This window comes from Meleagris gallopavo, chromosome 16 (assembly GCF_905368555.1).
Source record: "Meleagris gallopavo chromosome 16, MGAL_WU_HG_1.1, whole genome shotgun sequence".
Lineage (NCBI taxonomy): Eukaryota > Metazoa > Chordata > Aves > Galliformes > Phasianidae > Meleagris > Meleagris gallopavo.
The window spans coordinates 14,961,236-14,976,409 of NC_139419.1; the positions used below are offsets into that span (position 1 = coordinate 14,961,236).

The 15,174-nt window shown below is 47.1% G+C and overlaps 2 protein-coding genes across 8 annotated transcripts in view; one reads left to right on the forward strand and one right to left on the reverse strand.

The window, feature by feature from the left end:
• DCUN1D3 (defective in cullin neddylation 1 domain containing 3) overlaps positions 1–1,461 on the reverse strand; it is a 23,043-nt gene extending 21,582 nt beyond the window's left edge. The window contains exon 1 of one of the 3 annotated variants that reach the window (XM_085237686.1): positions 1,319–1,461. The gene's annotated coding sequence lies outside the window, so the exon portion shown is untranslated. The other 2 variants (XM_085237689.1, XM_085237687.1) reach the window with 2 other exon arrangements.
• Positions 1,392–14,877, forward strand: LYRM1 (LYR motif containing 1). 5 transcript variants are annotated; one of them, XM_085237693.1, is made up of 5 exons: positions 1,394–1,531; positions 2,464–2,626; positions 7,560–7,718; positions 9,696–9,788; positions 11,352–14,877. In XM_085237693.1, the coding sequence occupies exons 3-5, from the start codon at positions 7,560–7,562 to the stop codon at positions 11,466–11,468; spliced, it is 369 nt and encodes a 122-aa protein (XP_085093819.1). In that variant the 5' UTR covers positions 1,394–1,531; positions 2,464–2,626; the 3' UTR covers positions 11,469–14,877. The 5 variants fall into 5 exon arrangements, with proteins under 5 accessions (XP_085093818.1, XP_085093819.1, XP_031411748.1 ...); XM_085237692.1 differs by lacking the exon at positions 2,464–2,626 and having other exon boundaries at positions 1,392–1,531; XM_031555888.2 differs by lacking the exons at positions 1,394–1,531; positions 2,464–2,626 and adding an exon at positions 1,678–2,064.
• Positions 14,878–15,174: the final 297 nt, after the last annotated feature.

The window sequence follows — 15,174 nt, forward strand, 5'->3', positions numbered from 1 at the left end:
AGTTCTGCTAATGTGAACTAATTCCACGCAGATCACAAGTTCTCCTTTTCCTGCTGATGTGCAGAAAGTCTTTGCTTCAGGCTGCACGTTGCCTTTCATGTAAAGGGCTGTAAGGCCTTTCCACACACCATTAGCATGTGTGCAGGGGAGGCGTAAGATTTAAGACAAACCCTGGAATTGACAAGAAGGCCAAGCCAGACCTCTCCACTCTCGCACAGAACTGTTCCTCCTTCAGAGGAGCTCCTCAGAGAAGGAAAACACACAGCAGAGATCAGATGCTCTCAAGGAACAGCAGCCCTCGGACATTCCCTCCTTCCATTGCTAGCCCAACGAAAACACTAAGATTTCAGTCACAGATCAACTCTTTAACAAAGAGGCTCTCTTACAAGAGATGCTTTCTGACTAATGGCTCCCCCAAGAAGGAAAGAACACACAAGGACTGCTGCCCAACACAGAGGCCTGACAGACATTTCAGGATCCACCAGCCAGTTCTGTGCTTTGGGTCTACAGCTCAGCTGAGCCAGCTCAGCCCTTCTGAGTGCTTCACTTGCCTTCCCCTCTAATTATACTATGGATGGTATCGTTTAAAGTGAACTTACAGCTGTGGATTAATGCTGTACATGAGTACGTGGGCTCCAGTTATCAGTGAGACACTTTGAAGGACAGCACATCGGCAGCATTAACTGTTTAAAAGATCTGAAGAAAACGGCTCTTTGCAGCACCGACAGGAACGGTTCGTGCTCCCCAGCAGCGCGGGCCGCCCAGCTGCAGAGCCGGGAGCTGCCGGGCAGCGCAGCAGGCACGGCCCAGTAAGGAGCTCAGAACGGCACCGAAAGCCGAACGGAGAGAAGAACCGCTCTACAAAGGCGGTGCACCCGGACAGCAGAGAACAGCCTGCCTTCCAGATCAAGCGCCGCACGCCTCCCTGGAGCCCCGCTCTGCCCCCGAGAACGCCGCCGCTCACCTCCAGCGCTGCGGCCCGGACCGCGGGAACCTCCCGAGCGAGGCGGCCGCGCTGCCCGGCCCGGGGCCGCTACCGAGGGCGGCTCGGACGGAACGCGGCAGCCCCCGCCGGCGGCTCGGCCCCGCCCGGTCCCGCTCGAGCCCACGAGGCTCCGCGGCTCCGCACGGACCGCCCCGCGCGGCAACTCCTGGCGAGGCTGCGGCTCCCGGCCGGGCCCGGCGGCGGCCGCCGCCCGCGGAGCCGAGGGACGCCCCGCCGTCAGGGGGCAGCGGCGACGGCCAAGGGGCCGCCGAGGGGCAGAGCGCGGGTCCCGCCGCGTCCCCGCGAGGCAGAGCCGCGCCGCGGGTCACTCACCGCCGCGATCCCGGCCAGCCTGCGGAGCCCCGCATCACTTCCGGGGGCGAGCGGTCAGCTGGCGCCGTGACGTCATACAGCGCGCCCGGCGCCGGGCGCACGGGACAGGCTGGGGCGCCGCCGAACGTGCCCGGCGCGGCGGAGGGCAGGAGAGCTGAGACGCGCCACGGCGCGAGAGCGGAGAGCGCGGCCTGGAGGAGCTTCTGCTAGAAAGTAAAGCGGGGCTGAGGCGGAGGGAGGGAGAGGCGGGAGGGCGGGGGTTGGGGTTGGGGCTGGTTCCGCCCAGTGCGGGGCAAGGGCGCCCCGGCCGCCAGGGGGCAGAGCGGCGCCCGCGCCTGCAGCGCCCCCATGCGGCCCGGCGGCTCGGGCAGGGCAGGGCAGGGCAGGGCAGGGCCCGGCCCCTTGTGGCGGCTGCGGCGGCGGCGGTGCTCGGGGCCCGGCTGGGGGACTCGGGGCTGCTCGGTCCGGCTGCGGCGGGGCGGTCTCCCCACTTCCTCCGGCCTACGGCGCTCCGCCGTTCCCCGGTGTCGGCGCTGGCGGTTCGGGATGCCGGGCCCGGCCGCGCCCCGCCCTTCGCTGCGCGCTCCCCGCAGCACGACGCGCCGCGTTCCCCCAGGAGCGGCCGAGGAGCCGCAGCAGCGCGGACCGCTGCCGGGAACGCAGTTGCTGCACCGCGGTGCCGTGCCGGAGGTGCTCAGAGCTCGGCCCCGAGCGGGGCGCTGGAGGAGCGCGTCCGTGAGCAACAGGTGGGCTTTGCGGCCCCGCTCTGGGTGCTTGTGAGCATCGTGCGGGCTGAGCAAGGCCCGCGGGGAGCTGAGCTGTGCGTTCTGTGCTGCGTGTATTGCACTGCGTTAAAACCTCTTCTTCCCTTTGTGACTAACAGAGCTAAACGTGAGAGGGCATTTCTAAGTCTCTGAAATGAGTGGCAAGGCTGCACGATGCTAGGGGCGAGCTCAAAAAGGATGAGTTAAGTTAAGGGTTTCCACTTTTGTTTATTCAAATAAAGAGAATGTCATAGAATCCTCATTTTATGCAATTTCATTTGTTTGAAATTGCACTGGGAAACCAGTGATAAAATCCAAGCCCTCACTCTTACTACTTAATTCCATTCTTGTTATGTTCTGTTTCCTTTTTCTCACCAAAAGGCAACACCAACAGGCAGCCCCTTTGTAGAAGGGAGCTGAAAGGGCAGCCAGGTGCAGGCAGTGCTCCCAGGAAGCAGCAGAAAGGCAGCACAGGCACAGAGACTTCAGCTGTGTGAGAGGTGTTACTTGGTGTTTCAAACCACTTCAGCCTGCCAGCAGCAAGGTAATGGTGTTACAAATTAGACAGCCACTCCAAAGCCATCTTGCTTTCTTTCTGGTGTCATTACTGAACAACTCAATTCAATTGCTCTGTCATCAAATTTGCTGAGATTTATGGTTGTAGCAAACAATGAGAAATGCTTGGAATCAAATTGGTCTTTGGTGGAATTTTATTGAAACGTGCAGGTTTGTATCACTGGTGGAAATGAGGATGTAGTGTGGAACAGTGATCTTCCAGCTTAGTTCATTTTTCACCACATGACAACGGAATATTTTAGCTGTGATAGAAGTCTTGCTATTATTTGGTTTTGTCTGAATCTATAAAAGAAAAAGGTGTAAATGTTCCATTAAGAATGGAAAGCAGTGGAAATCAAACACAGTTTTTTGCCAGGTACAGACTGCAGGCACATAGCTGTCATAGATCACCATGTCTCTGATTTGAGTAAGAGAGAACAGAATTACTTTTATGGAAGGTGAATTCCAGAATTCAGTGTTGCTGGAAGGCAGCTCAGTGTGCAGCTGTCACAGAGCCTGGGCCCTCCTCTCCCTGACCGGCCACAGTGTGCCAGAGAAACGTGCCCGAGGGCGAGATTGCTGACCTCTTGTTGCTGTGTGTGGGTGTGAAACGAGCCTTATTGCTGTGTTAGCAGCAGGAGATGAGCTGCTTAGCTGAGTGCTATCATTTGGCTAAGCACTGGTTTTTGCATCTCTTTAAATGAATGTTAGCCAAGGAGTGCATTTAAAAATATGAGGTATAGATTCTTGTGCAGGTTGAAGCTGATCATGTTTTATACCGTAATGTTCATGCATTATGCTTTTGAATTACGTCACTTCATTCCACAGTTAGCCCAGCAATTTGCAGAGCAACCCTGCCAGTAGTGACCCAGGTGTCAGGCAGAGGGTGTACTGCCGCCAGGTAAAACATTTCACACCTGAGAAGCTCAAACCTCCCTTGTCAGGGGATTCCACGCAGCGTTTTGTTCCCTGCCTTCTCCTTTGGGCAGATATGCTTTCAGCATCATCATTAAGCATCTGTGTTCCTAATGCACGCCTTAATTAGCTTAGTTAGATCTTAATAAAGATCTGTTTTGAAATATCCATTTTTCCCTCTGAGCTTTCACCCTTTGTTCCCTAAAGCCCTTCTTGCGCTTCCTGCTTGCAGATTTGATGTTTAAAGTGAGTAGCAAATGACTGACTTGGAAGGATGACATGAAACAGACATGTAGTACAGCAGAGGAGCCGTGCAGTCGGGAAAGGGCTGCCCACACTGTGAATTCACTGCTCGCCAACAGGTGTCCGTGCCACTTGGCCCCCATCTGACACTGGACTGCTGGTGTCACCTCACAGTGCAGTTGACAGATTCTCTTCCTTGTTTTTGTATGCGCTTTTAATTTAAATGTTATGCAAACCTGCAAATAGCAAAAGAAGACAGGTGTTCAACTGGTTATTCAGGTCATTGAACTTCTGCACTGACCATCCAAAAAACCAAAGGCATGTGTGTTTGTTTCTTGAAAGAGAAACTTGCTTTTACCTTTTGTAGTCTAAAGGACTACTTGTTTTAATGAACACAACAAAAAAAAAAACCTGCATTTCCATTGTGCAGTAACTCCTGAAAGCTCAAGGCGCCTTTGCAGGTTTGGGAACAGTGGGGCACTTGGAGCCGTGACCTGGCTGTTGGTAACGGGTTTGCAGGTAGATGAAAAGAAGGACACAGCCCCATGTGGTCAGGGCTGTGCCTCAGCATCCAGCAGTCGCTTCCTGGGGGGCTTGCTGACTCACCTGCCCTAGAGCAGCCTGCAACCCACCGCTTGGCACACTGCAGACCTACCTTCGACCTCTCCTTGTTTGCTGTATTGCAGTAAACACCCGAGATTTGCTCAGCAAATGGTATAGCTCTGTACTCTATGGCAAAAGTACCTGTGGGTAACATCTGTGGGCTGCATTCCACAGTGACACAAGTGGTGGCCACCGTGAGATGCACATTAGAGGGAAAGTACTGTAACATCCACTTTGTGTTCCAGAGCTGCGAACTCCTTTCTGTCCCACTCAGAGTCATTCTGCACACCCACAAAACTAATACAAGTAGTGTTACCTGCACTAATTCCTTACTTTCTTCCATATGCTTCTGTCGGTGTGGGTTCTGTTTGTAACAAAAAAAAATGGATCTCTTCTTCACATTTTAGGTTGAAAGTAATTTTTCTCTCTCTGTGGAATCACTCTCTCTTTGCATTCTGAGGTCAGAGTCTGACCCATGCTTTGAATTTTGTCCTGTCTGTTCTTGGCTCTGGAGGAGGAGGCACAGAGCTCCTCACACCTTCATGGATCTGTGCAGGAGCTGTGGAAATCATTAACTAAAGGCAGCTGCAGGAGGAGCTGGTTGCTGAGGGCATGTGGAGCTCTGCTTGCCATGTTTATCACCCCGCACGTGCAGGAAAGAGAACAGTGCTGCAGCAGGGGCTGTGCAGCCCTGTGTCTCTTCCAGCACCGAGACATTGCAGAACAGAGAAGTAAATTCCAGGGGGAGGAGAGGAAGCAGACAATGGCAGAAAAGAATGCTGCTCCTAAACTTCCAGGCAAAATCTTAATGAACAGATTCTTGTGATGTTTAAGGTCCAGAAGTATAAACTGTGATTACAGCTCTGAGGTACAGGTCCTGAGCTGTGGCCGCAGGAACTTGATGCAATTGGAATATCTATTCAAAACTTAGTTTCCCCTGAAATTATTCCTCTTATTTTTCTTTATGGATTATGTGAAAACCTAAATGGAAGCTCTCAAGAGCACACTCGTTTATTAGCACTGGGGAGCTGCAAGTGTGAGCAGCTCCCAGAGAACACCTGGGAACAGAAGCAGAGGGTGAGGCCGTGGTGTGGGACTCAGGCTGTGGGGCAGCCCTGTAACCAAGCTGCTGTTGTTTGGAAAAGAACACAGCAGGAAGCAATGATTTCTAAGATACAAGTGCATGTGTGGTTTTGTGTATGATTGATTTTATTTCTTTACCAGAATTTGAGCTGTAGAGTTAATAAAGTGAAGCATTTGTTCTGAAGTGATTGATGAGCTGGGGCTGCCTGTCTGTTCTATTGCAGGTACTTGCTCCCTGGAAATACCCTACATATTTACTAGAAATAGTTTCTGCTGGCTAAGAGAAATCAATTTGTATGTGGAGGAAAATATATGATTAGGTAAATATTTTAAAGTATGGAAATACAAATGTTCTCTCAATAATCAGAGAAAGAATTTCATGTCTGTATTTAAGATCCTCAGCAGAGTTTATGAAACAAGGAGCTTTCAGGTGATGGCGATGCTTACAGCAGAACAGGCTGGGAGTGAAGTGTCGGGAAGTTTTAGCCACAAGCACAGAGCACCAAATTGTGTCTTTGGGTCAGCACTGTGCCTCTTGGTAAGGGCGGGTGCCCTGGTGGGATCATCTCTCAGAGCTGTATGGCCTCATCTTGAACACTCTTTGCTTTCCCCAGAAACAGGAATTACTACAGACTACAGGGAAGTGAAACATCCAAGTTGCCAAACCTCTTGCAATAATGCGGGGGCATGTTTTAGGAATCAGATTCTGCAGTACACCAAGGTGATGGAAGGCCTTCTCTTCCCAGAGGCCAGTGGTGACCCTGCTTCTAACTGCTGTGATCTGATGTCAGGGTACATTCAGCAACTGGAGCTCCAAGTTGGCAAGTAGGTCTCGAGACAGCCCAGTCAGGTACTGTGCTCAGCATTCATTCCTCATTGCACTCATGCACTTACTTTGCAGCGCTGCTGCATTGTCCTTCAGGGACAGTAAAATACCTTTGACAATCCCTAAAGTCATCATTTTGGTGAATCTAATCCAGGTGGAGTGGGATCTGTCTTAGTGGCACCGCTTACACCACAAAGTACTCATTTACACAGAACGAGAATGGGATTTCATTCTTCATTTCTGACACAGATTCTTGGCACACCTGGAGTGTGGGTTCAACAGGTAGCCAGCTCTCCAAAAATTGGGGCGCTCAGGACTTTCCTAAACTCACTGTCGGTCTGCCTCCTGTGATGCTCAGATAACATTGCTTTCATCACCTCTTCATCACATCAGACTCTGGCTGAATCATTGCTACATACTGCAGTAGCGCAGCGAACGAGCTGCTTCACATCTGGCACCGTGTACAATTAATGAATATACCAACGTTCTGGTATAGCAGTGTGCATTTAATGAATATACAGATGTTCAGGTATAACAGAGAGCTTGGCTATGATGTTGTTATACCAAAGCAGAAAACAGAAACGATAGGTACACTCACCCATATCCTGGGCTCACGTGGGAAACTCCAGTGGAGTGGGTCTCCATCAGAGACCCTTCCCCACTGTTGGTCAGCTCTTCAATGGGTCCAGGAGAGGTGCAGCCAGGCTCCGCCCCTTCCTGCAGCACAGCTGAATTGCCTTCACCTGTGCTCCCATGGCTGACTCACTGCTCGCCTCAGTGGTCAATCAGAGCTTCAGGCCGTGATTCAGCAGCCCCACGCACACCGATACTGGTATTCAGCAGTGCTGTAGTGCTGCCTTTGTGTGTGTGACTCACAGATCTGAAGGCACTAGCACAGACAGGGTCAGTGTTGTTACAGCACAACTGGGACACCTCAGAGTTTCGGTGACTCGCCCAATGCCTGTTGCAAAATAGCAGTGAAAGAAAACGTGGCCATTCCTGAGCCGGTGGTTGGTTCAGCAAAGCACTGCAAGTGCTCAGGCTGCCTGCTCTGGGGCAGATTTAAGTCTCCGTGCCAATATTTTGCTGGACTGGGTCTTCAGGTTTCAACAGCTAATTGCTTTTTACAGCTACTTCAGTTCTTTCTTTATGTGGTGGAAATACTCTTAAGCCAATTGAATTGTGTAGAAAAACAGAACATGTGGTGGTCTTTGACATACATTGGGGCTTTTGTGGTGTTGGTTTGTTTCAGATGACAGCAGTCACACGACAAGAAGTGCTGGGCCTTTACCGCAAGATATTCCGGATAGCCAAGAAATGGCAGTCGGCATCGGGACGGGCGGAAGAAACTGCTGCAGAGAAGGAGTACATTATAAAAGAAGCCAAAACATTGTTCCGAAAAAACAAAGATGTAAGTGAGTGTCATTGCAGGTTTCAGTTTCTGACTCCTTTTGTTGTGCTATGCATGCTCCTTGGCTGGATCCCAAGGTGTGAATATAAGAAATGGTTTCCCAAATTTCCTTCACCATAAATGCCTGTACAAACACATTCTAAGGTGCATTTGAGTTACAATTTATTATTTCAGGGGTGAAATTCAGTAAGAAAAGTCAACCCCTCTGAGATCTTCATTAACTCTTGAGGAAGGCCAGCCACATCACCTCGATGAGCACTGCTCGTGCTGTGCGCTGTGCTGCTCGGTGAGTTGATCCAACCACCGCCAGTAAGGACTCAGCCAACCTCCTGCCATCTCCAAAGGAAACAGAGTCCCAAAAAATGAAAAATTATGGTTGAAGGATGAGTGTTCAACAAAAAATGGACAGAGGAGTACTTTTTTGCCAAGACAGCTAATACAGCACTGCTTAATTTGCAAGGAAATTGTGTCTGATTTGAAGGAGTACTGTTTGAAAAGTAATTATGTGCAAACACATGCTGCAAATTCAGTGCGTACCAAGGAATGTTGTGTAAAGAGAAATAGCAAAACTGAAAAGAATGTCTTCTCAACATTTTTTTTTCTAAAGTTACACCTTAGATAGACTCTAATATAGAAGCTTGTAGAAGTAGCAAATCTGATAGCAAAAACATCACACCCACTGACTGATGGTGAGTTTATTGAGCAATGGATGGAAAGCGTGGCAGATACAATTTGTCCTGATTAAAATCCAGTTTTCTAACACTGGTTTGTCTCACCAGACTGTAGCCAGGTGAAGTGAAGAAACAGGAACATCTATCAAAAGAAATTTGGACAGTAGAATTGCTAATTTCAAATTTTAACTTTTGGTGATAGATAAAGGTGCTGATGCTACAGCTATGGTTCAACTTGTTGTCATTTGAGGTATTATAACGAATATAATGTCACTGAAGAAATGGCTGCTTTGGTGCCACTAAAAGACACAACTCAATCTCTTGATTTGTATGAAGCTGTAGAAACTACATCGAAGTGATTTTCTTTAATCTTTGTCAACATATCTGGTACAGCTACTGATGAAACCTGGCAATGTTTGGTAAAAAAAAAAAAAAAGAGGGACTTAGAAAATTGATAGCAGGATGCTCTGAAAGCTGTGCCTTCTATTGGAGGCAGCACTGATTGTTGGTGGGATGGCAGCAGAGGTTGAACCTTCCCACCAGTACTCCATTATTTTTTATTTGCTGTGTGACAAATCTGACAGAGTGGGGCACTCTGACAGAATGGTATCTGACATGGAAGTGTGGATGAATGACAGTGGTGTCACTGAACTCCTCCACCTGGAAAAATGGCACCCACTGACATTCATCAATGCTTGTGAAAAATGATAGAGATTTTTCTTTACCAAATAGTGTTACTTTGTTCTTTGTAGCTGTTGTCGTTTCCTTGAGAATAATTAGGAGGCATTCTGTCACGTGTCCTCTGCTGCCATCTGTCACATGGAAACAAAATGAAATAGGAGGCATTATTTTTGGAGCAGGCATTGTAGTCCAATTCAGTGCAGGACTAAATTCAGCTGATGTAAAAATCACACTTAAGTGCAGATGAACAATACATTTCTGACTTCAGTGTGAGTTTAAGGACAGAATGACACTCATGTCACCCTTCTCTTTCCCTTTCTGCCTTGCATCGTGATGAATGCACGAGTGTGGCTTTTCATGGAGGTAGCGCTAGTTTATGCACGTATTGTCTTTTTTACAGAGAAAACACCAAATTTGAGTAAAACCCTCCTCTACTCTCAGTCCTCATAGCCTCTGGGTACTGCTACTTAGTGCCATTGAGCTCAGACGTACAGATGTGAAAAACTCTATCATCATATCCTTGGAACTGCAAAGAGGAAGGGAAAGAAATAAAAAGGCTTGAGTTTTGAAATGCTGATTTTTGTATTTGTACAAAATACTAATTTTTAACTCACTGTTATCTTAGGTGACAGATCCAAAGCTGATTCAGCAGTGCATAGAAGAATGTGAAGCAAGAATAGAAATTGGACTTCACTACAACATCCCCTACCCAAGACCTGTGAGTATGTCTGTTCACCACAGGTGCACCTCGTTAGCTCCCCCTGACACTCAAATCATAAACCCATACTACTGTCATCATGCCACACATCCCACCTGTGTTCAGGTGCTCTGTTAAATCAGAGCCAGGTAAGCCAGGTGCATGCAGACACTCTCTCCCACTTGCTGTAAGTCAGCTTGTTTCCTCTCTAGGAGTCAAACCCCGCTGTTGTTGTGTGAGAGGAGTTCTGGGGACTGTCACTGTGTGAGCAGCTTCACTGCTCAATGGATTGCAGAGAAAGATGGTAATAGAATTAAATCCATTTGTTCATCTTTTCATGTAATAAGAGACTAGAACGGAATAAAACTATTTAATTACATTATATGTGTCATAGACCTAATCATTTTCATGGCCTGTGCTGCCTGTAACTATTCTCCTTGGCATAGATCAGGTCTTAGAAAACACCTTCCTGCCTTGCTGCTTCTTCTCACCTGTCCCTAGAGAAAAACCTGCCCAAGATGAGGGAAATTAGTGAAGGTGCAGCAATGTCATCTGTTGCACCATGCAGTATAGTTTCTTCAGTGTCCAGCTGTTCCTGTCGGCATTACTACACGCTGCCTCCCACACTGCCCTCCAAAGGCACTGCCTTTGTTCTCCTGCTGATTAGTTTACATTTTCACATCAAGAAATGTTACTTACCAAGGTGGTTGTGGTCCAAATTAATTTGCATCTTATTGGATGCTTGCCTAAAATACCTTCACTTTTAGCATGTCTTGCACATACAGCTTGCTCTTTTTCTCTACTATGCAGAATAACAGCGAGCATCTGGCAAGCTGTGATCCTAGAAAGGAGCATGAGAACATATGCTTTGCATCCATTTCAAACCCTTAAGGGGTGGTCCTGTATCAGTCCTCTCATATAAACTAAGCCATCAGTACCTTTATTACTATTTGCACCTAAAGCACTATCTTAAAGGGTGAAGCTCCAGCAGCAATAGCATCTGCTGCTGACACTGACCTTTTTTCCATTGCTTGGGGCATACAGCTGTGTGACTCCCACTGTATAAGGACTGTCAGGCAGAGGAGGAGCTGTTACCTGTTGCCCCTTCAGCTTCTGGAACCAATGACACTGGCTGTGCATTTTTGTATGGTATATATGATGATGACAATAAGAAGGCAGTATTTCTAGACACAGATGTGGCTTGCTGGCTAGGTATGAGGAAAGCATACTGCTTTCAGACTTCTGCTCAGGAACTTAACAGGTTTTCTGTGTCTTGCTGTTTTGGAATACTGCTTGCAGATATACTTCAGCAGTGTTATTGTCACAATCTGATTGCAAATTGCAAACCAGAATTAACAAAACCCAATGTTTAAGGCCTCAGAGTCACACCACTGATCAATCCTCAGAGAGTTCTTTGCCCAGAAATCTAATAACCTGACTTCAAACAGAGTGGTTGCCCTCTTCAAAGTGTGAAGGAATTATTGAAAATTCAGTGAAATAGTCTGTGTATGTGTGTTTTTTTTTTCTTTTTTTTTTTTGGTAACATCTCCTTTTGCACCTGACTGGTGGGATTTTCTTTTCCAGATCCATCTGCCTCCCATGGGTCTTACCCAGAAAAAAGGCCGTACGTTTCGACACCAAGAAAAGTTGAGGAAGATTTCTAAGCCAATATACCTGAAATCCCATGATGAAATTTCATAACCCATCATTTCAGAAGTGATGCATTGGGATTGTAGTGCAGGTGGTTTGTGTGTACAGCTGTGAATGAAGCTGTTCTGGTCACTTTCTCCCATATCACCTGAGGCCTCACCAGAAAGCCATGGATGTGATGCTCACGATGGCCAGGGCTGGGCTGGTATTTGCTGCAGTTCAGCCACTGACCAATCAATAAAAGTGGCACTTGGCAAGGAGTGAGGTGTGATACTTCAACATCAGTACAAATTACAACAGTTTTTCAAATCCTCTTAATCCATAGAAGGATTCTTCTGTTGTTTGGGGATTACATATGCTCAGTTATGATTCAGGGCAAGGGTCAGCAAAAAGAAATGTGCTGGTTTCATAGTACCTTTATGATGCAGTGTATTTTCTAAAGAGGCAGTAGCAAAGGGATGACAGGGATGAAAGGGATTTCTTTTTTTGCAGACTGCTCAGCAATAGCCCAGAGCCTTTGTGTCAGCTCCTTTCCCCCATCCTTTAGAGAGGAGGTGGATGTGAAATTCCATGTTTGGAATTCTGCTACGGAACAAAAAGCATAACACTCTGTGTTGGGTTCCTCTTATTCTCATGTAAAAACTAACTGCAGACTTTCCCCTCAGGGTATCGCCACTGGTGAAGCTTAAGCTAGTTGTGGAATCTCTGCCTTTTCACATGGTGAGCCTGCCAACAAAACTAGCATCTCAGCCTTCTCAGCAGATACTGCAGCGTTAGGTTTTAACCTAATATTGCAGATGGAATCACATCTTTAACAGTAAAAGAAACTTTTCAGTCTCCTAAGTTCAGAGAACACTGACCCTGGAAGTGTTCAAGGAACATTTGGATTTTGTGTTGAGGGATATGGTTTAGTGAGAACTATTGGTGACCTTGAAGATCTTTTCCAACCTTGGTGTTTCATGAATGGAAGTGAGATGACAGCTCTTTTTCCCTGGCCACGATTACTTTGGCTGTGTTTGAGCCCTCTGCTTCCCAGATCTCCAGAGGCAAGTTGGCAAAGCCTTCCCTGCTTCAGACTGGGACGAGTGATAAGGCCAAGTAGCCCACAAGAGCCACTCTGTGCTGGGAGACATCATGAGCACAGCCCACAGTTGCTTGAAGGACAAGAGGCATGAGCTACAGTTGCTCCAACCAGAAGTTAGTGGTGGCAACAAAGCACATTTGACCAATGCAGTGTGTATTACTTTCTATTAATGTGGGCAAAACTCAATGAAATCTCATTTTCTCAGCTCTCCAACTCCTGAACTCTCCAAGTCCCAGCAGAAAGAAGATGACAGAGATATTCTTGTCTGCCTTAAAAATAGGTTTAAACTGATGACATGTGAAACAGAATGACGGGTCCCCCCAGGGAATGTGCTTAGAAGAATGAAAAATTACCATTTCAGGCAGGTGAGAAAGTGCAAGGGAACAAGGAGGAGAGCTGGTCAGTGTGATGGGCACTGCCCAGCCCCACTTCTGGCTACCCTTAATAGCTCCAGCCCACAAAGGTATATGTTCCCAGGTTGTTATTTCCTGGGAATGCCTCATGGAAGAAGAACCCTGCACTGAACATGTAGAACTGTTGTTCTGCCTGTCCATGTGGACTCTGCCAATTCCTACTGCCAGGAAAACACAGAACAGAACTCCCTTCATCTAGGAAGAGGGAGATGATGGAAGTCAGAGACAGTAAGAAATAATATGATTATACACTGCTTCATCCTTCACAAACACTGTTCTCCTGTCCTTAGTTCTGATACATCAGTGTAAGGAGATATTAGCTGAGCAAACCAAAATCACAGAATCATAGAATCACCAAGGCTGGAAATGGTGGAGAGAGAAGGATTTTGAATGGAAGTTTAGGCACTTTCTTTGTCATGAAATTACAGCTCGAATCTTTTTAACAATTCGTATGGCTAACAAAATGTGACTCACCAGGCAAATAAATCGTGTAAACGAGCACTCTGAATTTACTGTCTGTGTTACAGTCACAACTCTTTCCTGAGTGAGCATCCATCCCAAAAATTGCAGACTACTTACATCAAATGGAAGTCACAGTATGAGTTTAGTTCTGAGAGGAAGGAGAACCAGCCTCAAAAGTGCTGTGCTGGGGAGGTCAGAGGAGGCAGATTTCTCAGCCAGCACTTGTATTAACTTCCAAGGGCCATGCAAACTGTGAAGAAATGTTCCTATGCATTAATTTCAATTGCAGGAAGATGCTGTCCTAAAATGCCTCCTAGTTCCTGAGAGTCTGTGATGCACTGGATTCCTGCACTTCTTCAACTCCCCCTTACTCTCCTTCCAGTAAATTCTGCCTGTTCCCTGTGCATCACTCTACTTGGAGGGTCTGAAAGCAGTTCACTTGATGTTATTTCTGAAGGAAATTTCTGAAGGAAAGCTGAGCCAGCTGTCTGGACAACTCAGGTGAACAGGTCAGCAGGGCAGGTGTGGTTTGTGGGTACGACATCTGGCCTTGAATATCTGAATGTCTTCTTTCTGGAAATCCTCATTCCACCAAGAGAAAGATTACAGGTAGCCAAGGACTTAGGAAATCAAACTGAGCACTAACGTTAGCAACATCAGTGCATCTCAGACATGGCATCCACTTACCTGGTGTGCCCCACACTCCATTTCTAGGGGTGAAAAAACTCTCCTTACACTGTGGCAGTGATATGATCTCTTCCAAGGGAAGCGTCACAGCAGTGAGAAGGAATAAGTCATCTGATGTATCCTAGTGATGCATGTTTGCTCCTGTAACACACTTAGATCCTGTTTATGGCCCCACTGCCTATCTGTCAGAACCAATGCCAGTAACATTCATCTTTTATCCACAGACAGAATGTCACTTACCTGATCGTACCTGTATGTTCAGTTTCAGAAATACAAATTACAAGAGGGACCTTCAAGATCTGCACCTGTCACTAATATTTCTAATTATCCAAATATTCTAGCTTACAGGAGCTTGTCAGAAGAACCTGGGTCCTTTTTGCCTTCTCATTGTATCATTTTCTCTTCGTAACTCAACAAGTATAGAATCAGAGGCAGTACTTTCTACTTCTGAAACATCACTTTGTACAGAAAAGGTGTAAGAAAAAGTTTGGTCTCCTGAGAAAGTATTCTGGCCCTGCCTGTTGTGCAGCATCCCTCACTGAACTTCCCTCTGCTGTTTTTGAGGAAGGAATGCTTTCGTTCTGTAATGCCTGTATACAGTATTCCCTTATCTGCCTGGAGTTATTAGTAAGGCTGAGAATTTAGATTTTCAGAAATTATAGATATTTTTCTCTTCTGGTTTGTAATAAGAGTTTCAAATTGAGAAATACTAAGCCTGCAGAGCCAGATATTCTGCTACTGTCATGGAATTTCATGGAATTTCAGCTGTCCACCTTTCCCATTTTCATAATGGAATTAAAGTCAGTCCAACTAATGGTCGTTTTTTTGTTTGTTTTTTTTTTAAATGCATCTCGGGCAAGAAAGATTGTGAACTCCAATGTCTAACATGTTTATCATGTTTATTTTTCTTCAGGAAGGTCAAGAGAAAGTTGGAAAGTTCATTTGAGTAATGGACAAGAAGCTGGACATGAGCCAGCAGTGTGCGTTTGCAGCCCGGAGGCCAACTGTGTTCTGGGCTGCATTAAAAAGGGGTGGCCAGCAGGGAGAGGGAGGTGATTGTCCCCCTCTACTCAGCTCTTATGAGGCCCCATCTGCAGTGCTGCATCCAGGG

Coding starts and splice junctions, on each gene's coding strand:
- LYRM1 (XM_085237692.1), top strand. CDS start 7,560: ATGACAGCAGTCACACGACAAGAAGTGCTGGGCCTTTACCGCAAGATA. Junction 7,719..9,695: donor TGTTCCGAAAAAACAAAGAT/GTAAGTGAGTGT, acceptor CTGTTATCTTAG/GTGACAGATCCAAAGCTGAT. Junction 9,789..11,351: donor ACATCCCCTACCCAAGACCT/GTGAGTATGTCT, acceptor TTTCTTTTCCAG/ATCCATCTGCCTCCCATGGG.